Consider the following 26,113-nt stretch of genomic DNA (forward strand, 5'->3'; position numbering starts at 1 on the left):
TAGGGAGGTACTCACTGCAAACTCCAGTGTAATCCTGCTTTCAGGTATATATTTTGCAGTAGTTTATGGATACGTGTGCACATACGCTCTCTCTCATAGAAACTGGTGTATGTCTAGGCCATGGGACTTTGTTAGAAAGTGAACTACCTGAGATGAAATTAGAGTGTACTATAAAAGGAAAGGTCTCACCCGAGTAATGAAGCTGAAGGGTTGTCATTCCACACGTGAAGTCTCTGGATACACTCTGAGGCGAAGCATGTTGAGATGGCAATCGTTGCTTTGGTTAGGTTGTGATCGGCGGATGCAATATTATTTGGTATGGATTGGGAGATGCATACGGGAAAGTGAGCCCTATCCAAGGGTGCCAGGACTGGGGGAAGTAGGGGCTCTATAGTGAAGATGTGAGGTTCCTGCTGTCTTAGGGTTCAAAAAGACAATCAATAGTTAATATTATCATCACATTATTTGTTAATTGGGTTAACTTTGAAAAGTCCCTTTGTTATGGTTTGCTGTACAGTACCCAGTATCTTGTATATAGCTGTGCTATTGGAAGCTTCTAATCTACTTGGTCTAGGCTTTTGAGAGAGTCCGCATATCAAATACGTAGCCTATCTATTAAAAAGATTCAGTTTGTCTTTTGAGAACCTTTGAGACATACAATTGATTTCCCCCTCTCATATTAATTAACTACTGATTTATATGTCTACATTTTGCTAGGAGTGTACATAAACACCATTCCCATCACCAAAGGACCGTGACCCATCCCTCCCGCCCACTCCCACCCCCCACTGGCCCAGGAAGCTACATGTCTACCCCTCACCACTGGGTTTTTACTTTGGTGCCCTACTTACAATTTGATCAGGTCCTGCTTTTAGTTTCCCTTTCAGATCTTCTAAGTCAGCTTCTGTTGATGAGTGGGATCATCCCATACTCATCTTTAACTTTCTGACTTAGTTCACTTAACATAATTCCTTCTAGCTCTGTCCATGTTCTGCTTTATATCTTAACTCTTTTTTCAGCCACCCAGTTCCAGATGCTACCATGATGCCAACCGTACTTCCCTGGGCAGATGATCCCACCAATGTGTTCTGGAGCTCAGATTCCCCAGAACTCCGCCCCACTAGGGAAAGAGAGAGACAGGCTGGGAGTATGGATATACCTGTCAATGCTCATGTTCAGCGGGGAAGCAATTATAAAAGCCAGACTTCCCACCTTCTGCACCCCATACTGATCCTGGGTCCAGACTCCCAGAGGGTTAAAGAATAGGAAAACTATCAGAGGCGGGGATGGGATACATTCATTGGGGAAAATGACGATCCTTCCTAGCCAACTGAATCCACATGGATCCTAGTCACTTTCAAAGCCAGCAACAAGCAGCTCCTGACAGCTTTCAAGCTGTTGGTCCTGCTCTTTGAGTCCTCCAACTTAATGTTGAGGGGCTGTCCTTTGCCAAACGCGTTCTTATTGGTCAATTGGCGATACAGCATCAGGCAGATGTTATCTGCCTACAAGAAACACATATAGCAGTCGATGAAGCTGCTCGATTCACCAACAGTGGATTCGATTTAATATGCTATAATCTCCATCCTAAACACAGCCGAGCCATCTACTCCAAATCGTGTCTTGTGGACGTTTACCATATGGCCTCTTCGACCTTCTACAACTCTATTCAGCTCGTCAACGTATATAAGCCTCACAGTGCCTCATGGGATAATGAGATCCTGCCTAGCCCGAATCACCCAGCCGTTTACGTTGGAGACTTTAATAGTCATCACCAAGACTGGGGATATTCCTCCACTAGTGCTGACGGCTCTATCTTAGCCGACTGGGCTTCAGCGAATGACCTCTCCCTATTATAGGATCCCAAACAGCCAGGCTCTTTTCACAGTGCTAGATGGAATAAAGACTCGTCACCCGACCTGTGCTGGATTAGCACAGTCAACGGCCAAGCCTTTCCCGCTACGAGACAAGTTCTCAAGATCTTCCTGCACAGTCATCACCGCCCAGCTATCATCCACATTGGTCTCCAGCTCCCACTGATTCTGTGCTCAGAGAAACTAAGATGGAACTTTCGGAAAGCAAACTGGCGTCTGTTCAGTGATCTTACCAACAAATCTATTCCTGCAATTCCAATTAACTCTATCCCCTCTGAAGATTCCTACAGGTGCTTCCGCCAAGCCATCTTCAAAGCAGCTTCCCAAGCCATTCCTCGTGGGAGACGTGCTAACTATACACCTTGTCTTGATGCTGAATGCTAGCAACTACTAAAGCAGTATGATGAGTCGGGCGACCCAGATGTGGCTGACCATCTCATTGCCTCCCTGGATGCAGCACGCCAAGCCCGCTGGTAACAACTCACGGAAAGTCTGAACTTCACCCACTCCAGTAGGAAGGCCTGGAAGCTTCTTCACAGACTGGGTGCCGGTAGCCAATACCCTCCCGTCTCCCATCCTCCCATATCTCCAAACTCAGTGGCCAGTCACCTAACTCAAGTTGGACGTGCTAAGATCGACCCAGTCTGGAAAAGAGAAATTTCCCATGAATGGTCATCCCACTTCCGGTTATCTTGTCCATCTCCAAAAATCTCTCCCTTTACACTGTCTGAACTGGAAGACGCTTTGAAGAGAGTCAAACCGGAAACAGCTGCTGGCTATGATAACATCACCCCAGAACTCATTCTTAACCTGGGTCCCGCGGCAAAGAAGTGGCTCGCTTCATTCCTGTCCCACATCTTGGAATCTGAGTCTATGCCCAAAGTTTGGTGTCCTGTGAAGATTATAGCTGTTTTGAAACCAAAGAAAGACCCAACACTGGCCGCCAGCTATAGACCAATTTCTCTCCTCTCCGTGTGTTACAGACTCCTTGAGAGGCTGCTTCTGTCACATATTTCTCATCTTACAGAGAAATTCCTATCACCCGCCCAGGCTGGTTTCCGCCCAGGAAGATCTACCTGCGAACAAGCCCTGGCCCTCTCAACTTACATTGAAAATGGATTCCAGAAGAATTTAAAGACGGGTGCTGTCTTTGTTGATCTCACAGCAGCCTATGACACGGTCTGGCACCGTGGTCTCCTAGTCAAGATCTCAAGATGCCTGCCTCCATGGGTGGCCAACACTATATCGTTTCTTCTACAAAACAGAAGATTCCGGGTGCATCTGGGTGACAAGTCTAGCAGATGGAGACTTGTCTCAAGTGGCCTCCCCCAGGGCTCTGTTCTGGCTCCTACGCTATTTAATATTTACATCAATGACCTCCCAGAAACTTCTTCAAGGAAGTTCATCTACGCCGATGACATCTGCTGTGCAACTCAGGCATCCAAGTTCGACACCCTCGAGGAAACACTCACGAAAGACATGTCTCTGATATCTGATTACTGTAAAAAATGGCGACTAATCCCTAGCACTGCAAAAACGGTATCATCTGTTTTCCATCTACACCATGCCTCGGCCTCACTTGAGCTTAATGTGCAGCTTGGTGATACGAGAATCCGGCATGAAGCCCAGCCAGTCTATCTTGGCGTTACTCTCGATCGCACTCTGTCATTTCACGAACATCTCATAAAAACTGCAGCAAAGGTGGGCGCGAGGAATAACATCATTGCAAGACTGGCCAGCTCCTCATGGGGTGCGAGCGCTTCCACACTACGATCATCCTCTCTGGCATTATGCTATTCCATTGCAGAATACTGTGCCCCAGTATGGTTCCATAGCCCCCATGTCCACTTGGTCGATTCCAAATTATATTCCTCCATGAGGATAATTTCTGGAACCATCCGTTCCACCCCGGTTCCTTGGCTGTCAGTTCTTAGCAACATCGCCCCGCCAGATATTCGTCGGGATGCGGCATCATCTAAGTTCATTTCCCACGTCTACGCTCGACCGGACCTGCCAATATATGCGGATATCTTCACCCACCCTGTCCAACGCTTGACGTCTCGTCACCCAATCTGGTCCCCTACGCCTACACTGAACTTCTCTGTTCCAGACTCTTGGAAACAGAGTTGGCAGTCAGTTGAGGTAAAGAACAAACACCTCATCACAGACCCCTGCAAGCGTCAACCTGGCTTTGACCTAGCACGTTATGATTGGGCCCTCCTCTATTGCCGCTATGTTCCATCGCTGGGGAGCCAGAGACGACCCGAACTGCCCCTGCGGCTACAGACAGACTATGACCCACATAGTCAACGACTGCCCCCTCTTCAGATTCAAAGGAGGTCTCGAAACTTTACATCAGGCTCAACCTGACGCTGTTGACTGGCTACGGAAGAAGGGCAAACGCTAGAAGAAGAAGAAGAAGAAGAAGAAGAAGAAGAAGAAGAAGAAGAAGGAGAAGGAGAAGGAGAAGGAGAAGGAGAAGGAGAAGGAGAAGAAGAAGAAGAAGAAGAAGAAGAAGAAGAAGAAGAAGAAGAAGAAGAAGAAGAAGAAGAAGAAGAAGAAGAAGAAGAAGAAGAAGAAAAGTATGAGATATTCTTCCTGGGAAAATGCAAATTATGAATCCTTTATTATTATATATCTGCTTTGTAGTGCATGGTACGAATTCCCTGTTCTGATTCTTAAGAAAATTTTCAATAAAACATTTATTGCAATGAGAGGAGAGATAGATATACAGAGGTAGAGAGAGTTTACTACTGATAGCTTCTATAAAGTTGGCCTCAACTGAGGGAAAGAGTTTCTGAGTTTCTAAAGAGTTGAGATGGGGTGGTAAGGGAACTGAGGTGATTGATAAAAATTAAGGTTCATAAAAAACAAAAAACAAAGCAAAGCAAAACACATAATTGTAGGTGAAGGATAAAAATGGGAGCAGAAAAAAAGAAAGAAAGAAAGAAAGAACAATACATATTTACATTTGTAAAGAAAATATTCATGGGCCAGGTGGTGGTTCATCTGGTGCTCTGAGTGCACATGTTACAGAGTCTCTGGGCCCCACATGCAGGGGAAAAGCTTTGAGAGTGTGGAAGCAGTGCTGCAGGTGTCTCTTTGTCTCTCTCCCTCTCTATCACCCCTTTCCCTCTTGACTTCTGGCTATCTATATCCAATAAATAAATAAAGATAATTTAAATAATGAAAAGAAAAGAGAATATTCAGAGGGGTTGGTATTTGAGCTGAGTCATAAGTAATAAATAGTTTGCCAGGAACATACGAAGAACGGGAGCAAGTGAAGGATTACTATGTAGAAAAATATGGAGACTGTAGCATGTCATCTCTAATAAATAAAATTAGTTCAACTCAGCTAGAAATGAGTATTCAGAGGGAGCATATTAGAACTCACTATAACATTCTGAAATGTTTTTATAAAGATAAAATTCAGATAGACATAAATCAAAGAAATCAGGGATGGCAAATAATAGTAAATAAACTACATGAAATTTTCTTTCTTGTTTAATATTCTTGTATTTCAAAACAATTCAGTGCACTTGAGCCTTTAGTTTGTGCAGTTTTATGGACCTCTAGGTTCTAGCAAGCCATCTCTGGGGTGACTTCATTTCTAATATTTTAAAACACCAAAGGGCTCCAGGAATAAATAGTTCCCTAAACACACACACACAAAATACTTGTTTTATTGAATGTAGTTCATAAAATCAATGCATCTTGACTATAGAAAAGATATACTTATTCCTGATTTCAAACAGAAAAATGGTCATGTCTCTAGAAATGCTAATAACTTTTCAGTTACATTATTCCCATGATTAACAATTCATATTACTGAGACTTTCTTTGTCACACACACTTAGTACTTTAGTTGTTACTCATATCTATTTCTTGTGAAGAAGACCAAATTATCTTCTATGTCATATTCATATATTCAAAATCACCTTAACTTTTATTTCCAGAAGCTGAATAGTTTTATAACCACTTTTCAAATATACAGTTTTCAACTCTTTAATCATTTTTCTGCTTTCATAATTTCATGAATAAATCTGTCCCATCTTGTTTAATATTCAGGGATTTATCTCTTTAAGAAGCCTTTCCAGTAAAATGCAGACTTTATGCATACCTGTGTTTCCACTCTTAAGTACATAATTTCATATGACTCATATCCCACACGGTGCTAGTACAAATACTTTAGTCTTATTCACCTTCACTTACTGTTTTATGAAGGCAGAAATCAGACTTTATATTTTTATATGAAATTCCACTTGTCTTGACTTTCCTTTTGGATTCTGGGGTATTATAATCTCCTCTAACAAATAAGAGGACAAAGACAACATAATTAAATCAATAAGAATCCCTAAAAGGCATCTGGTAATAGTCAGCAGTCATTTTAAATAAAATTCAAATTATGGTAGGGTTGAAAGGCTTCATCTTAAAAACTATTTACCAAAATCCAACTATGAACACCAAACAATGAAGCCATTCCATTTCAAACAAACAAAAATAATGACTAATGCTTCAACATTTTTTCCTTCAGTATTGCCTTTGAAGTTCTAACTAGTAAAATGAAACTCCTGAATTTCTAGAACAGAAAAATATATATTTGTAAGAAAATAGAAAAGATATACATATAGAAAAGTCAAGTTTGAGGACTGGGGAGACAGCATAATGATTATGCAAAAGACCCCTATGCCTGAGGCTTTGAAGTTCCAGCTTTAATCCCTAGCACAACCATAAGCCAAACTGAGCAGTACTCTGGTCTCTTCCTCTATGTTTCTCTTTTTCAGGCAAAAATATGAATTATTGTGCACTTTTACTTTAAGGTATATATTTTCCCCTAGCTTATGGAAACATGTGGACATATGTCCTATCTCACGAGCCCTGGTCTACATGTAGTTTCTGACGTTTTGTTAGGAAGTGCACCACCCAGAATGGAATTGAGTCCTATGAGATATGCCTTAAAGCAAAAGTGAACAATAGTTTGCAGTGACCCAATAAATGCAGCAAGCAAGTAGAAAGACCTAAAAAAGACACCATAAAGTACATTATTAAATAGTTTCTACTTAAGCCAAGATATACTCCTCACCTACTTCCTATCTCACTTCCCTCAATCACCCTAAGGCTAACCTTGTCAGACAAAGTAAGGACTACAAAAGCTGGATATGAGCAAGAGACTGGCATACTTTAATGATAACTTTTTAGTCACTACCAGGCCACCCCATCACCTGGGGCCCTACTCAGGGAATCCTGGGATTCCCACACAGACATGATGTACCTAGACCTCTAACAGATCCTTCTCTCCACTGTCACTGGTCATCTCTATCAGGAACAATATAGAGTACCCCTTTGTAGGTCCCTATAGAACCCTGACCTCAACGTGGATCAACAATGGCAGGGACAGCCCCATTCTCTGAAGGGAGGTTGGGCCAACATACTCCACCAATCTAGGAAGATGGGTTCTGAAATGAGTACAGCCTAGAATGTTCCTAGGCACATTCTGACCTCAGAATGTGAGCTCAGACCTACAGGGATGCAGAGGTATGAATGAATATGGGCCTGCAATGAATATGGGCCCCAGATCAAACCAAGGGGTTTTATAGCTAATATTTATATACGTTTCCCATATTGACAGCTATTCTCTTCCTTGATCCAACTTTCTGATCCTATTTCCAACTCTGACACCATCTCCCCAGACAATACCTTTAGCCCAACTGCATGTTAGCTGTCAGGCTCAGGGAAAAATCAGTAAAGTCATGGGCTCCTTAGAATATACCTAAAATAGATCTACTTGCCTTTTCCAAAATGGAGACACCAAATCTCATCTGCTATATTCTTGCCTTTAGGTTCCTGATTATTAAACCATTTGTTCTGCTTTATATCTTAATGCTTTTTCAGACACCAAGTCGCAGATGCTACCATGATGCCAATGTGACTTCCCTGGGCAGATGACCTTACCAATGTGGCCTGGAGCCCCACCTCTCCAGAGCACTGCCCCACTAGGGAAAGATAAAGAGATAAAGATTTTTCTCTGTCCTATCCAACAAAAACAGCAATAATGGCAACAACAATAATAACAACACCAATAAACAGCAAGTGCAACCAAAGGGAAAAAATAGCCTCTAGGAAAGTGGATTCGTAGTGCAGGCACTGAGCCCCAGTGATAACCCTGGAGACAAAAAATAAATAAATAAATTGCAATGTGATCATTGATATACAATGTTAAATGATTCTAAAAGACATGACGAATTAAATGTTAAAAATATTTTACTTTCCTCATCAGATATTTTAACCATCTTGAAAGATATCATAAACAATGATAATACTATTAGAATAGACAATATATTAATAACAAATAACACTCTATGAAATGCATACTGTATGATGAAGCTAACATTCACAATAAGTGAGAAATTATACTTTTTCATTAAATGGCACTAATAGTTGAGACACTTGTAGAAAAACAAAGCTACACTCCTATTTCACACTATGTACAAAAAAACTATATTTAAGTAAATCTAAATGCAAAAATATAAAGTTAACAGCATTAGAAAATGGAATTTTTTAGTAACTCTGAGGTTAGGTTTTTAATCAAAAGAAGATATGAAAATAATTTCTTTTTAATAGAGTTTTAAATTTATTTTGGATAGCGACAAAGAGAATTTGAGATGGGAGGGAGAGATAGAGAGGAGGGAGAGAAAGGCACCCGCAGTACAGCTTCACCACTTGTGTAGCTTCCCCTCTGCAGGTGGGAACTGGGGGCTTGAACACAGATCCTTGTCCACTGTAATATATCCACTCAACAAGGCGCACTAACATCCAACCAATAGTATACAATTATTTCAAGAAAGGATGTACTTTAGGGGAGATAGGGTACCTAAGTCACTATGTTAGAATAAGATGATGGCTTGATGTAGAGATGTACTGATACTTACCTTGAGGAAATGTGGGAATATATCCTTATGACAATAAAAAATCTGTAAATAAACTTTATCGATAAAGTGATATTGTAATTGAAAACAATTAATAAATTTTGCATTTTGTTTCCTATGTAATTTGTCTTAGCACTATAGTTAGATACATTTTCTTCCACTCCGCCACTCTTCACTGTATCAGAAATATATGACCTTTTTTTTAAATCTTGTTACATATATTTGTTTCGAATAGAGACAAAGAGAAATTGAGAGAGAGAGAGAGAGAGATGCAGCACTGCTTCACCATTCATGAAGCTTTCTCACTGCAGATAGTGGCAGGGGGCTTGAACCTGGATCCTTATGCACTGTAAAGTGTATGCTCAACCAGATATGCCATAGCCAGGCCCCCTCATCTAATCCTCTAATATTTATTCTGCTTTCTAAGAACTAAGCTTATTGTCTTTTTCAGGCTATCTACTCTCTTTAATTGAATTTTTATTTTACTTCATCTTCAGCTTCAGAATACCTTTTAATATTCTTTTTAATTGATCTATATTCATCTTCTTGAGAGCATGTCTTCCTTTTTTTTTTTTTTAAATAAAGCTCTCTAATTTTGTTCTAAGTCAAATGAAGATTGCTTTTATTTTCTTTTTCTTTACTGGGGAAAATGATGATTTACAGGAATGCTATTGTCATAATTGTGCAGTTTCTTGTTTCTGTATGACAAGTGTGAGTATGCCACACCCTCCACAAACCTTCAGCTTCTTCTACCAGGCCCTCCTGTCATCCTGATTTAGAGTCTTGGGTCTCCTGTGGATCACTACTCTTTTAGTTGTTTAATTATTCTTCATCCAGAATATTAGCAAATTAGTATCCTTTTCTCTTTTTGTCTATATGTTTCTCCTTCCTTCCTTCTTTCATTTCTTTAGATATACAGAGAGAGAGAGAGAAAGAGAAAGCACAGCACAAAAAGCAAAATAAACTCCTTCAATGTGGTAGGAGTCAGGCTCAAAACCAGGCCATGCACATGGCAAAGCAGTGCACTATCCAATTAAGCTATTTTGCCAGCCTGTCTATATGTTTCATTTGAAATCAGATTTGCTGGAAAGATATTATTTCTCAAGCATTAAAAAGCCCACCATGAAAGTTCAGAGGGCTTTCTGAGTTTGTGGTCAGCATTTGATGGAGGTTGTTAAGGCATTAATTTACCCTAAATTTTTTAGTAGACTTAACTTCTTAAATTATTAAGATTAGTGCCATTCAACACATTGAAGTTAATTCCCTGTAGTTCTCAGATTAACAAGACTAGAAAGTCTCTTCAAATATTAGAAGCAGTAAGACTTTTGTAAAAATTCAGTAACTTTTATTTATTTATCATTATTACTAGGGTTTCTCTCTGGGCTTTTTTTTTTTTTTTTTTTTTTTTTTTAGAGAAGCAGCAAGACATAGAGAGGGGGAGGAACAAAATCATAGCACTAAAGCTTCCTTCAGTGTGGTGGGGTCTTGAACCTGGGTTGCACATATGGCAAAGCAACACACTAAGTGAGCTAGTTATGCATGCCCCAGAATTTAGTACTTTAACAAAACAGACATGGTGTTTGCTATTGCCATAGTCTAATGTACTAGTGAATAGATTTCTGGCACACAGTGATATAAGGACTCATGCCTTCTCTCTTTTGACTCTGACACTCAGAGGCTTCTACAACCACTCAGCAGACAGGGAAAGACAGCATGGGGGAGTTATGCCTGTTTCTTAACAGGCCTGGCCTAGAAATGACACATACTTCCTTTATATTCCATTTATAAAAACCAGACATAAGGTCCTGTTTAGATACAGGGGAAGCTGGGAAACATTGTCCTGCTAAGTAGTTGTTTCTTAGCAATAATTCTGTATTATTTATGGGGCGTTCATATTTCAGTGGTGTCTGTGTCATACTATCATAGTCCTAAGAGAGTGTTTAGGCTTATTTTCTGCCTTGGTCTTAAGTCTTTCAGAATATAATGAGGAAAGAAGCTTACTTTTGATTCAGGAAGTTACCAGAGGGCAAGAAGTCACTTTATGAAAAGACAATGAGGGGAAAAAAATCATTCGTAGCATGTAGAAAAGAGTAACAGCACTAAAATGTTAAGAATTAGATGGGAAAGTCACAGATAAGAATGTTTCAGAATTTAAAAATAAGGTAATATTGGGTATATTTTAATAAAAAGGAAAGAGACATATTTAGAAGCATTTCATTATAACATAAGAACTGGAGTAGTGTAACAGTTGTTTGTAGAAAAACATTAAGGGGAGACCAACCCTAAGCACAAGGACTGCGCAAGGATCCCAGTTTGAGTCCTGCAGGGGGGCCACTTCACAAGCAGGTCTGAAGGTATCTCTCTGTCTCTCTCACTCTCAATCTCCCTTTCCCGCTCTCAATTCCTCTCTGTCCTATCCAATAAAAATGAAAAATGGCCATCTGGCCGCCATGAGCAGTGAGTGGATTCATAGTGACAGCACTGAGTCCCAGCAATAATCCTGGAGGCAAGAAGGAGAGGAAGGGGGAGAAGGAAGAGGAGGCAGGAGGGGAGAAGGAAGGGGGAGGGGAGCATAGGATGGGGAAAAGCAGGGGGAGAGGCAGGAGGAAGGGGAAGAGCAGGGGGAAGGGCAGGAGGAAGGGGAAGAACAGGGAGAGGGGGAAGAGCAGGGGGGAGGCAGGAGGAAGGGGAAGAGCAGGGGGAGGGGCAGGAGGAAGGGGAAGAACAGGGAGAGGGGGAAGAGCAGGGGGGAGGCAGGAGGAAGGGGAAGAGCAGGGGGAGGGGGAAGAGCAGGGGGGAGGAGGAACAGGGAGGGAGAGGAGCAGAGGAGGGGGGGGAGGAGAGGGGGAAGAGGGAAGGGGAGGAGGAGAAGGAAGAAGAAGAGGACTAAGGAAGACAAAAATTGTAATGCAAAGTAATTACTAATACATACGAGCACAGTAAAAACTCAAGCGCTCAGGAGCAGGCAGCAGATAACTGTATCATAAAAATAAAGTTTTTAAATTTTTTTATTATATTTATTTATTTATTGGATGAAGATGGCTACAAATTGAGAGGGACAGGGGTGATAGGGAGAAAGAGAAACCTGTAGCCCTGTTTCAACACTCACAAAGCTTTTTTCCTCTGCAGGTGGGCACCTGTAGTTTGAACACTGTAGCATGTGCACTCAGCCAACCATGTGTGTCACCATCCTGCCCCCCAAAATAAAGTTTTTAAATGGCCATAAGGAGGAGAGGAGTGGATTTGTTGTGTAGGCACTGAGTGTCAGCAATAACCCTGGTGAGGAAAAAAAAAAAAAAAAACTTTGAGTGGCAATTATTTTATTCAATAAGCAGTAATCAAATTAACCACACTTGAGAACCAAATATTTTGTAAACTGTTTACATATTACTACTTCTGTAGTGATTATCTGAAAACTTTATTCAGCCAGAAACTCCATTTTAAAGAAGATATATGGTTAAACTCCCAGCTAAAATTTGTAGGCATACTGTAAAATTTGATTTTTTTTTTCATCATTGTGTCAGGCACTTAGAAAATTCAGCACAATTATATTCCCTCCACCTAATTTGTTTAATTCATGCATTTATGTCTTAAAGAAAATCCTGCAAGAGATTAAAGACAAAATTTTCAAGTGGTGTCTTAGTTTTTTTTATTATTATTAACATACCCAAAGACTATGTACAGTATTTAAATCCTATTAATTAGAATCTGTTTAAGCTTTTGTCACACATCTTTAAAGTTCTCTGCCAAAACATGCATTTCCTTTGAGAATTTATGATTCATATGGTAACTGAAAACTCTCTAAGATAACTTTAAAGAACAGAAAAAAGAGAATACCCTTGCAAAGGAATGATGTTTCTCATTCATGTCAAATGATGAATAGCTTACAGTCAACAAATAAGAGACCTCACAAGGACTCCACACAGCATTTATCACAACCTCACTCACCAGACCCAGACCAACTTCAAAACCTTCAAACTAAAAGAAACCCAGAATGGGAAGTATGCCAATTCTTCTTGCCAAGTTGGCAGAGACCTGAAAGTTTGAATGGGCTTCTCGATGTATAAGATAAAAGGAGGCATTTGAAGCCTGTGAAGTCTCCCTTGGCACACTCAGACCTTAGGTGAAATTCCATCAAACTATTGCTATTTCCACTTGATGTTTGGTATGCAGATGTTACAAAAATTTAGGGCTCTGGCTTCGTTAATAGGTAAGCTATGAAATCAACAGGGAGAGAAAAAAATCTTAAAACCAACATGAAGAAGGAAAGTTTTTCTCCCTCTCAAAGATAACCTTTTACCTCTTGCTACTGAATAATGTGAGGCATGGAAGGACAAACATAGCCTCAGACAAGAGCAACTCCACCCACGTCAAGCACACATATACTAAGGAGAAACAAGAACAAACTCAAATAACTGGAATTCCTCTTTGTCACTGCTTTACCCATCGAGGGAACATCACTTCTATCACTTCTGAGTTATTTCCTAACTTCCAGGAAGCAACACTTCTTTTCATTAACAAAGAAATAAGCAATTACAAGTCTTCTCAAATGACTTAATTTCCCTACCCTCCACCTTACCAACTCAGTATTTCTTTCATTCAATGGGTCACTGCCCTTGCACCTCTTACCCTTGATAGATACTCTTCCTGCCTCTCTGCCCTTTTCCAGCTCTGTTGCTACCAACATCCAATATCTTCTCATTCTGTGACAGTGGGAACTCCCTTACTTTAAAAATCCAGTGTGCTGGCAGATGACCCAGTGGGGGTTGTATGTTATATGAAAAACTGGGAAATGTTATACATGCACAAACTATTGTATTTACTGTTGAGTGTAAAACATTAATCCCCCAATTAAAAAAATAATAATAACAAAACAAAACAAAAAAATAATCTAGTGGTCTTTTTTGTTAGATGACAGATGCAGAAAGCTTCCCCATGGAGTGAAAAAAGAATAATTCATTTGTTATGTAATTTATAAAAATCACTGTTAAGATTTTCCTTGGGTTTATTTTTTCTTTAATTGTGTCCTCCCTTTAGAGGAGAAAAACAGTGTGTTTGCTCTAGCTAATATCATACGTCATGGACCTTACAGTTACCCTTTTCCTCTGCCCATATATTTAAACAGGTTTGACCCCTCATCCCTTGTAATTCCTGTGACTAGAAAAGGCTTTCTGTATTTTCCTTCCATACTAAAATTTTCCATCTCACTTCAAATCCAACTAAAAATATATGGTCCTCAGACCATATACTTTAAATTGCAAAGAGGATGAAACAAATTAAGATTTTACTGAGTTACATGGTGCAGCAATAGGAAAAACATCAGGTTAAAAGTGGAAATCTTTGCTTGGGAGAAAATTTTATCATTATCTATTTATGTAAAATATTTAGCAAAAGATGAAACAATACAGACAACTTTCAATGTAAGCAATTTTGTATAACATATGTGCAAAAAAATTGGAGAGGTATTAGAATTTTGCTTTTTCACAAAGCAAATTCAACAGACATCAGTCAAGTATGCTAATGTAGTCTGAAATTAACAAATTAACTTTTATTTAAGGTGAAATACTTCACACACTATTCCATCTCACCATTTTCCACTCTAGATCTACCTGTTTCCAACACTTGTCATGTAACAATAAGCTGTTAAAAGCATACCTCTTTAGCTTTAGAAGTTCTCTCTGAAACATATAAGATAACACACAGTGAACAGAAAATTTTTTTTGAAAGTCCTACTTTATAAAAAGCTTTCCTTTAAGAACTCCTATATATGGAAAAGAAAAACCAGATATAAGTTCTTTGTATCCTTCTGGAAATAAAACCTGTTATACAGACTAGAGAGTCTGATGAAGATAAAGGGGTTATTCCATTTTTATATCTCTTCTGCTTCTTCATCTTCTGCCATAAACACAATCCAATTATGAGTTCTCTTAAGACAGGACAAAACTTGCTCTAAAGTCATTACATCATTTCCATCAGAGTCTTGTATGTAATCCAAATTATTAAAATTTAATGGTACAAAAATATTCAGATAGGAGAATTATAAACTGTCGATTTTTTCACCTTAAATTACTTAAGGAAAGGAAATTAAACATAAAAACAAGCATTTGAATCATTATGTCAATTCTCTTTATTAATCAAAAAAATTCTTCTGTTTGAAATTACCAAGGAGCTTCATAATATTTCTGAACAGCCAAAAGACATTTTTATTTTCTGATAGTTTTACTTTGGCATTAAATTTAGACATAAAGAGAAACTGCTTTTAATCTAGCAAAGGTATTGATCAAATGCAGTCTCTGAGTAAGTTCAAAGGCTGCCGTAAGTCTAAGAAATATAAGATAACAGAAGCATAAGACTTTCTCAGGGAATCAGTCTGCACTTTCGAATGATTTTAAAAAGTAAGTTGGAGATAAACATTATCTCACATTTCTAAATAGCTGCTTTGTTGGTAAACATTTTATAATTCATTTATTTTCCTTTGTCTTTGACAGAGAGTGAGACAAAGACGATCTGACAGAAAGGACAGAAACCTGCTCCATTGCTTTGCTGCTAATGAGACTTCCCTCTGCAGGTGGGAGATGGGACCTTAACCTGTCACATGGTAATGTGTGCACCTTATCAAGTATGCCACTGCCCAGTTCCAATAAACAGTTTTAAAGACCTTTAGAATGTAAGATCACTTGAGAACGTAAGAAGACCCAGTCCTCTGGGTCCACATAACAGCACCTCCAATGGGTAAAGTTATGGAAGGGATGGAGTAGCATTAGGGTCTCTCTCCTCTCATTGTCTCTTACTTCCACATTTCCTCTATATCTTCTCCAGCTCTATATCTACCTCTACCTCTCTGGCTAAGAAAATAGAAAGGGGGGAAGGAAAGTCCCATGAGGGGGATTAATCCTGCAGTTGCTGGGCACCAGTAATAAACGTAGTAGAAAAAATAAGAGAAAAATAATATAGCACCATGTTGAAAGGTGATGATTTGGTGGATGTTGATGAGGTTTGCTGACAGGTATGACACGCAGGGAAGAGGCGGAACAGTGCCCCTGCGACAACAATAATCTTGAAACTCTGCATTTCCACAATAAAATAATAGGACTACAGTTTTAATGTCTAAATATCAAAACATGGAGTCTGGTGGTAGCACAACCAGTAGAGTGCACACATTACTATGTGGGAGAACTGAGATTCAAGCTCTAGTGCCCACTTTCAGTTGGGAAGCTTCATGAGTAATAAAATAGTGTCACTGGTGCCTTTCTTCCTTTCCCTACTTCTCTGTCTCTATTAGAAAAAGAAGAAAGAAAAGAAAAAATACATCAAAATATATATTTCCTTTACCTTGTTTTACTGGTGTGTGGATTAAAACAGGTATAAATGCATAATTATAGTTGTTCTGAACAAAAATTTAAATTGCTGAAATATCTTCAATATGTTCCTATTAAAAAGTAGCATAAACCAAAATTTGTCTAGTATTTGTCATGTAACAGAGACTAATTCCAGCATTTGTATTAACTCAATCTTCACTTGAGTTTGAAAAGCAGGAAAAACTACTAAACTTCAATAGAAATGAAAAACAGAGGCAAAGAGAGGCTACTTTTTTCAATATCAGCGGTAGTATAGAATGAGGCCTAGAAGCAAACATAAGCAGTCTTCTTTGGAACCCATTCTTTAAGTTTTTGAGAGAGAGAGAGTTTGATTGTCCAAGTTTCATGGCACTGGAACATCTTTTTCAGATAAAGACATCAGGGAACTGATACCCCCCCACACACACACACACACACTGCCATCATTGTCACTGCCCTGGTCACTCCACTCACACAGCAAAACAGGCACCTTCCCAAATGAGCTATCTCACTAGCCATTAGAACCCTCTCTTTTAACCACTATATAATATGCACAGAATGATTATTGTCCATCATATAATTATATTTTTATATGGTATCTACAAATACTTGAACTTGTAATTGGCATGGATCCCATTTTATTTATCTTTGTATAATTGGGCACTAGAAATTACCTAATACATATAGGTTCAATTCCTAGTACCACCATAAGCCAGAGAGAGCTGAGCAATGCTCTGATAGCTATCTATCTATCTATCTCTCCATATATATATATATATATATATATATATATATATATATCAATCTATCTCGCTCTCTCTATATATTTTTAAGACATTTTTAAAAATAAAAAAATATTTTTAAATATACCATTGCTATGTCACAGATATTATAATTTGTCTTCTGCCCAGAAGGTGGACCTAAAGTCTAGGGTTTGAGTAATCTCATCTAGAGGATTACTAAGTGGAGACTCAAAAGATGAGTTGGGATTTATGTGATGACACAGTAGAGTTTGGGACTAACAGCTGTAGAACTATGAGGTAAGTGAAGCCAACAAATGAATTATGCTTTTCCCAATTATAGTAAAAGTTAAAGCTGGTGGTTTTGTTTGGTTTTGATTTAATAATAATCGACAAGACCACACGATAAGAGAGATATAATTCCCACCACCAGAGTTCTGTATTCCATCCCCTCCTTTGAAAGCTTTCCTCTTCTTTATCCTTCTGGGAGCATGGACCCAGAGCCATTATGAGGTGCAGAAGGTGGGAGGTCTGGCTTCTGTAATTGCTTATCCACTGAACATGGGCATTGGCAGTTTGATTCATATTCCCAGCCTGTCTCTATCTTTGCCTAGTGGGGCAGGGCTTTGGAGAAGTGGGGTCCAGGATGCACTGGTGAGGTCATCTACCCAGGGAAGTTAGATTGGTGCCATGATAGCATTTGCAAATTGGTGGCTGAAGAGCATGAAGACATCAAGCAGAGGGGCCAGGCAGTGGCACACCCAGTTAAGTGCTCACATTAAAGTTCATAAGGACCCTGGTTCAAGTCCCTGGTCCCCACCTGCAAGGGGAAAGCAGGACTTTAGGTGTCTCTCTCTCTCTCTCTCTTCCTCTCTCTATTTCCCCTCCCTTCTCAATTTCTCTCTGTCTCTGTCTAATTATAAATAAAAAGAATTTTTAAAATATATATAAACAGGCGAATCGGGCAGTAGCACAGTGGATTAAGTACACGTGACACAAAGCACAAGGTTCGGCAGGTATAAGGATCCTGGTTTGAGCCCCCAGCTCTTCACCTGCAGGGGAGTTGTTTCACAAGCAGTGAAGCAGGTCTGCAGGTGTCTATCTTTCTCTCCCCGTCTTCCCCTTCTCTCTAGACTTCTTTCTGTCCTATCCAACAATGACAACATCAATAACAACAACAATAACTACAACAATAAAACAAGGGCAACAAAAGGGAATAAATAAATATATACACATATATATAAATAGAACAAATTGTTTAATAATTAGAAATATAAAGGTAAGAATAGAGCAGATGAAATTTAGGGTCTTCATTTTGGAAGAAACTAGGAAATTTATTTTAGGTATATTCCAAGGAGACCATGACTCTGGTAAGGTTTGCCTAAGCCCGACAGCTAACATGCAAGTGGGCTAAAGGTTGTTGTTAAAATTCAAAGGCTCCAGCCGGCCCGGCTAGCTCAGTCGGTAGATCATGAGACTCTTAATCTCAGGGTCGTGGGTTCGTGCCCCACGTTGGGCACCAGATGTTGTTGTGGTGGTCTGGTGTCAGGCTGCACCGCGGAGAAGAGAGCAGATGTCCAGAGCAAAGGGGTACACAAATCTTTATTATAGGATCGGGGGGGTTTGGTTCAGACCACGTGGAGCCAGCCAGCAATGGCCGTCCCCACTATCTGACCACGGGGGGAGAGCAGGGAGCGAGACCTCAGAGAGGGAGAGCTGAGAGCCCAGAGGGGGGGGGGGTGAGGGGGCTTTTTATTGGGCGACAACCAGGGGTGACGTGTAGGGCCAGGATTGGTTGAAGGGGGCACTCTAGGATTTTGCGGGGCGTAGAAAAACCTGGGGGAGGAGACTGCATCAGAATAACTCCTCAGCAACAAAAGGTACTGTCTGGGTGTCAGACAAAGATGGTGTCAGAGTTGGAAATAGGATCAGAAAGCTGGATCAGGGAAGAGAGTGGCTCCCAAATATGGGAAAGTATATAAATACCATTAACTGTATACACTATCGATCTGATCTAGGTCCCATTGCAGAAGCCTGTGTAACATCTGTTACACAGCATCCCTGTAGGTCTGAGCTTGTATTCAATGGTCAAGCAAGGAACATTCTAGGCTACACTCATTTCAAGACCTGTCCTCCTCCAGTAGCAGAGTATGTTGACCCAGCCTCCCTTTGAAGAGTAGGGCAGTCTCTACTATTGTTGTTCCACATTGAGGGCAAGGTCCTGTAGAGGCCTACAGAGGGTTTATGATTTTTGTTCCTGATAGAGATGAACAGTGACAGCTGAGAGAGGGATCTGTTAGATGTCTAGGCCCATCATATCTATATGGGAATCTCAGGATTCCCTAACTAGGGCTCCAGATGTGGGGGCGGGGGAACTGCTAATGAACAAAAGAGCCATCATTAAAGTATGCTCTCTGGAGGCAGGCAGTAACGCAGGGGGGCAAGCACACATGGCATGCAAAGCGCAAGGACCGGCGTAAGGATCCGGGTTTGAGCCTCCGGCTCCCCACCTGCAGGGGAGTCCCTTCACAGGCAGTGAAGCAGGTCTGCAGGTGTCTGTCTTTCTTTCCCCCTTTCTGTCTTCCCCTCCTCTCTACATTACTCTCTGTCCTATCTAACAATGACATCAATAACAACAACAATAATAATTACAACAACAATAAAAAAGGCAACAAGGGCAACAAAAGGGAAAATAAATAAATAAAATAAAATAAAATAATTTTTTTTTTAAAAAGTATGCTCTTATACAACTTTTGTAGTCCTTACTTTGACAAAGTTAGCCTTAGGGTGATAGAGGGAAGTGAAATAGGAAGTTGGTAAGAAGGGTATCTAGGTGTAAGTAGAAACTGTTTGATTATGTACTTTAAGGTGTCTTTTTATAAAGGATATATCTTAAGGAGTCAAACACACACATACAATAAGATATGTGTACACCTATGTTCATAGCAGCACAATTCATAATAGCCAAAACCTGGAAACAATTCAGGTGACCAACAACAGGTGAATGGTTAAGAAAGTTGTGGTATATATACCAATGGAATACTACTCATCTATTAAGAATAATGAATCCACCTTCCCATCCTGGATTGAGCTATAAGGAATTATGTTAAGTGAGATAAGGGAGAAAGACCAAGATGAGTATGGGATGATCCCACTTATAAATAGCAATTAAGAACAGAAAGGGAAACATAAAACAGAATTTGACTGAGTTTGGAAAACTGCACCATAGTTAAAAAAAAATAATAACATGAAGGGGAAGAGGAGGGTTTATTTTCAGCTTCACTATAAGGGTATGGTACTGGGTGACAGGAATGGTGTTAATATACACTCCTACTAAAATATAGCCATAAATCACTATTTAGTCAATATGAGAGAAGAAAAATAGAATGTCTCAAAATCTTTGATTCATAAACACCAGTTCTGAGCATATATTACTTCAATCTAAGCACTTAAGGTTTAAAATTGGTAACCTGATTGAATTTTAACAGTGGGATTTAATTGTTAATACATTTTTAATAATGACTTTTTCTCTGAAATATTAAATCACCTATAATCTTAGACCAGGGTGATCAGAAGTAATTGATCATGTCACTATATAAGATACAGTTATTTGTAAATAGCGTTAAATGACATAAGTCATGGAAAGGTCTTGAATGGTACAGTAAATCTTAACCATGGGATTTTCAAAGTAAACTAAATTCCTAGATAACTGGTTATGATAATAATAATCTATTATCTTCTTAAACTATAAAACAGCAGGAACCTTCCCCATTCTCTATAAAACCCATATTTCTTTGTCTCCACAACCTCTCCAGCATTCGTTGCTGCTGTCCTTTTTGATGTATGCCATTCTCACAGAGGTGAGATGATACCTAAGTGTTGTCTTTATTTGACCTGGAGCAATTTTTCATGTGTTTGTTAGCCTTTTGGATCTCTTCTATAGTGAATATTTGGTTCATATCCTCTGCCCATTTTTGGATGGGATCATTTTTTTGTTGTTGTAGTTGCTAAGTTTGGTGAGCTCTTTATGTGTTTTGGTTATTAGTCTCTTGTCTGATGTATGCCATGTGAAGATCTCCCATTCTGTGAGGGGTCTCTTTGTTTGGATGATGGTTTCTTTAGCTGTGCAGAAGCTTTTCAATTTGATATAGTCCCAGTGATTTGTTTTTGTTTTAGTCTTCCTTGCAATTGGGTTTGTATAATCAAAGATGTCCTTGAGGTTTAGGTGGGCAAGTGTCCCACTAATGTTTTCCTTTAAGTATTTGATAGTTTCTGGTCTAACATCCAGGTCCTTGATCCATTTGGGGTTGACTTTTGTTTCTGGTAAGATAAAGTGGTTAAGTTTCATTTTTCTGCATCTTTCAACCCAGTTTTCCCAATACCACTTATTGAAGAGAGCCTCCTTCATTCAGTTAATGATTTGGACCCCTTTGTCAAAATTCAGAAGTCCATAGGTGTGGCAGCTTAGTTCTGGGCTTTCAATTCTGTTCCACTTGTCTGTGTACCTATTTTTGTTCCACTACCCAGGATGTTTTGACTATGATGGCCTCTCACAAGGCTAGAAATAGACCTCTCGTATAACTCAGTAATTTCTCTCCTAGGGATATATTCTAAGGACTGCGTAAGACCCAACCAAAAAGATATGTGTACACTGATGCTCATAGCAGCACAATTCATAACAGCTAAAACCTGGAAGCAAACCACAGGCCCAACAACAGATGAATGGCTGAGAAAGCTGTAATATATTTATACAATGGAATACTATGCAGCTATTAAGAACAATGAACCCACCTTCTCTGACCCATCTTGTATAGAGCTAGAAAGTATTATGTTAACTGAGATAAGTCAGAAAGACCAAGACAAGTATAGGATGATCCCATTCATAAACAGAAGTTGAGAAAGAAGAACAGAAAGGGAAACTCAAAGCAGAATATGACTGAATTTGGAGTAGGACACCAAAGTAAAAATCTCTGGGTGGAGGGTGAGGGTAGATGTTCAACTTCACTGAGGGAAGGGAGGAAGGGGTGAGGAGGGAGGGAAACAGACCTTTGGTGATGGGAATGGTGTTAACATACACTTCTATTAACTTTCAATCACACAAATAACTATTTAATTAATAGGAGAGGGGAAAATGAATTGAATATCGCAAACTTTTTGATTCATAGATCATAGGCTGAATACATACATATTCCTTCAATCTAAGCACCTAAGACTTCAAATTCAAAATCAGATTGAATTTTAGTAGTGAGCTCAAATTGTTCATACATTTCTAATAATGACTTATTCTTTGAAATACTATCTCCAAAAGGCTTAGATCAGGGAGAACAGAAACAACTAGTAGCATTACTTTATAAGATGCAGCTATATATAAATAGCATAAAAGGTCAAAAATTATGGTGAGGTCTTGTATGACATAGCAAATCCTAACAATGGGATTTTCAAAGTTAACCCAGTTGCCAAATGATCTGGTTACAGCTATAACTATCTATTGCTTTCTTAAACCCTAAGACGGCAGGAACCTCCAGCTTCCTCTATAAAGCCATGTTTCTCCCAGTCCTGAAACCTCTAGGGTGGGGCTCACTTTCCTGCATGCTTCTCCCAATTCATACCAACTGATACCACATCTGCTGATTCCAGTTTAATCAGTACAACCAGTACCACCGCAGCATGCTTCACTTCGGATTGTATCCAGAGACATCAGACGTGGAATGTCAACTCTCCAATGTTCCACGCTCCAAAAGGAAGTTGGACAACATACTCTGCCTATCACCCGAGGAAGATGGGTCCTAAAATTAGTGCAGCCTGCCACCTCAACATGCTTCACCTCAGACTGTGTCCAGAGACTTCACGTGTGGAATGACAACCCTTCAGCTTCATTACTCGGGTGAGACCTTTCCTTTTATAGTACACTCGAATTTCATCTCAGGTAGTTCACTTTCTAACAAAGTCCCATAACCTAGATATACACCAGTTTCTGTGAGAGAGAGCTTATGTGCACACGTATCCATAAACTACTGCAAAATATATACCTGAAAGCAGAAGTACACTAGAGTTTGCAGTGAGTACCTCCCTAACACTTCCTCTCCACTATTCCAAGCTTGGGATCCATGATTGCTCAACAATTTGTTTGGCTTTGTATGTTAACTCTCTTTTCAATCACCAGGTTCCAGATGCCACCAGGATGCTGGCCAGGCTTCCCTGGATTGAAGACCCCACCAATGTGTCCTGGAGCTCAGCTTCCCAGAGACACACCTTACTAGGGAAAGAGAGAGGCAGACTGGGAGTATGGACCGACCAGTCAACGCCCATGTTCAGCGGGGAAGCAATTACAGAAGCCAGACCTTCTACCTTCTGCAACCCTCAACGACCCTGGGTCCATGCTCCCAGAGGGCTAGAGAATGGGAAAGCTATCATGGGAGGGGGTGGGTTATGGAGATTGGGTGGTGGGAATTGTGTGGAGTTGTACCCTTCCTACCTTATGTTTTTGTTCATTAATCCTTTCTTAAATAAAAAATTAAAATACATATATATATATATAAAAAATTAAAAAATTAGTGCAGCCTGAAATGTTCCTATCCCTGACCACAGAATGTGAGCTCAGACCTACAGGGATGCAAAGGTTATATAGTTCCTGTGCTGAATATGGGGTCTAGATCAAATCAGTGGGGGTTACAGTTAACAATATTTACACTTTCCCCATATTTGGGAACTACTCTCTTCCCTAATCCAGCTTTCTATCTCTTTTTCCATCCATGACATCATCTCCCCAGTGAATAACCTGAGTCCACCTGCAAATTAGATGTCAGGCTCAGGCAAAAACTAGTAAAGCCATGGGTCCTCTAGAATATACCTAAAACAGACCTACTAGCTTTTTCCAAAACAGAGACCCCAATCTTCATCTGCAATATTCTTGCCTTTAGGTTCATGATTAGTCATCAATTTGTTCTGCATTATATCTTAACTCTTTTTCAACCACCAGGTTCCAGATGATACCATGATGTCAACCCGACTTCCTTTGGCAGAGAACCCACTCCCCCACCATGTGTCCTGGAGCCCCGCTTCCCCAGATCCCTGCCCCACTAGGGAAAGAGAGAGACAGGCTGGGAGTATGGACTGACCTGCCATTGCCCATGTTCATCGGAGAAGCAATTACAGAATCCAGACCTTCCACCTTTTGCATCCCACAATCATCCTTGGTCCATACTCCCAGAAGGATAAAGAATAGGGAGGCTAACAAGGTAGGGTATTGGATATGGAACTCTGGGGGTGGGCAATGTGTGGACATGTGCCCCTCTTATCCTATTGTCTTGTCAATGTTTCCAGTTTATAAATAAATAATAAATAATAATAATAATAACTGATATTTCTCCCAGTCCCGGAACTTCTGGGGCATGGCTCATTTTTCTTCTTGTTCTCTCGATCCATACCATTTGATACTGCATCTGCTGATCTCAACCAAATCAATGCAACCAGTACCACCTCTATATGTTTCACCTCGGATTGTTTCCAAAGACACCAGTCGTGGGATGTCAACCCTTCAGTTCCATTACTCTGGTGAGACCTTTCCTAGCTCATAGGACTCCTTAATTCCATTTCAGGTGGTGTACTTCCTAACAAAGCCACGGAATCTAGATATAGACGAGGAACCCTGAGATATAGCACATGTGCACATGTATCCATAAGTAGAGGAAAATACATACCTTAAAGCAAAAGCACACAACAGTTTGCAGTGACTCAGTAAGTGCAGCAAGCAAGTAGAAAAAAGATATGGAATTTTTTTGTTTGTTTTAAGATTTTACTTATATTTATGAGACAGAGAAGCATAGTGATAATAGTGGTTTAATCATTGATTTTTTTTGTTGTTGTTAGTCTTTTGGTTTAACTACTGATACATAATCTCTTCAGACTGAAAAAAAATTAACTTATTTTGTCCCTATGGAATTTTTTTTATTCATGGGACTAATGTCTTACAGTAAATATAACTATTGATACATGGTGTTTTATACATGTCTTTTTGGTCTATGTCCTGCAAGGCTGACCCTACAGGCACAGGCATCATACATGCCATATTTGAGATTCCATCTCCAGGAAGTTACAGGCCTAGAGTGAGGGTAATATTCTTATCAGAGGGATTTGTGCCCCTTGCAGTTATTTCTGATAACATATATTTCTTTATGTTTTTCTTTGCCAGAAATAACTCTGTGGCAGAAGCAGACAAACATTTTAGCTGCAGCCAGCTGACACACCCACTCCTGCTTATCATCTCCCTGAAAAGGATGCAACATACATGTCTCAGTCCTCTTGCTTCTTCCTCTTCATTCTTCATAGACAAGCCCACTGACACTCTGCATATAATTCTGTTAAGTCCTGCTCTTCAAGCCAATTTTGAAGTCTCAGACACTTAAGCAGCTTTAACCTTATATGAGTTGACATGACCATGAATCTGAATACTAAGCTCAGTACTGACCTTTGGTCTGACAAAAGCTCTGTTTCTTTCATTAAGATCCAGAACCAGTGTTCCCACCTGCAAATAATACTTGGCCCTTTTTGCCTTCCAAATTAGACTGTCATCTCCTATGTGCCCAGTACGTTTCTGCTGGATGCTTCCACCCTCCTACTTGCAGGTCTGACTGCCTATTGGAGTTACACATTATATGGGCCATCAATTCTATTTTATGGAATTTCTTGTACCTCCACAGTGGCAACTAATTGTATGAACAGGGAAATGACAGTTTTTGTTCCCATATCTATACTTTGAGAGATAGGCTTAGCACATGCCCTGTTCTAAAGGATTGTAATAGCTCATTTTCTCCTAGACTGGCAATGATATGTGAAGCTATAATCCCTCATATTAGGTCATAATAATTTTTTACTCTGGATATTTGAATGCTTGAAAGCCAGTTTTTGTACACTACAGAGGATGAAATTAACTGGTAGAATAGTCTGTCTACATTTATATGTTAACACACTTATTTGGGGTTAATTAAAGCACTATTATCTGTATTATCTTCCCACAAAAAAACAAACAAAAAAAAAACCTGTTCTCTACCACACACAGCTATTTAGATCCTGTTATCCAACAATTCAGCTTACTCCTCTTTATTTGACTATAACATTGCTATATCTTACCAGCAACTTTCATCTTTCAGTCTTTTACCATAGTGATAATAATGATGACAACTTCAGTAATAACTATTTATCAAATACAAGACTTTGTATTTGAAATGTACTTTATA

At 39.6% G+C, this 26,113-nt stretch overlaps 1 protein-coding gene across 2 annotated transcripts in view; it reads right to left on the reverse strand.

Annotated features, from left to right (window-relative positions):
• The window catches only part of LOC132536984 (ADP-ribose glycohydrolase MACROD2-like), a 495,870-nt gene that overhangs the window by 39,016 nt on the left and 430,741 nt on the right, over nucleotides 1–26,113 (reverse strand). The window contains exon 5 of one of the 2 annotated variants that reach the window (XM_060186462.1): nucleotides 1,364–1,501. The exons of the other annotated variant lie outside the window; for it this stretch is intronic. Coding sequence (XP_060042445.1) covers nucleotides 1,498–1,501 — 4 coding nt within the window. The 3' untranslated portion in view covers nucleotides 1,364–1,497. Of the gene's footprint in view, nucleotides 1–1,363; nucleotides 1,502–26,113 lie in introns of those variants that run through there. 2 annotated transcript variants of the gene reach the window in all.

The sequence above is a fragment of the Erinaceus europaeus genome, chromosome 1 (assembly GCF_950295315.1).
Source record: "Erinaceus europaeus chromosome 1, mEriEur2.1, whole genome shotgun sequence".
NCBI lineage: Eukaryota > Metazoa > Chordata > Mammalia > Eulipotyphla > Erinaceidae > Erinaceus > Erinaceus europaeus.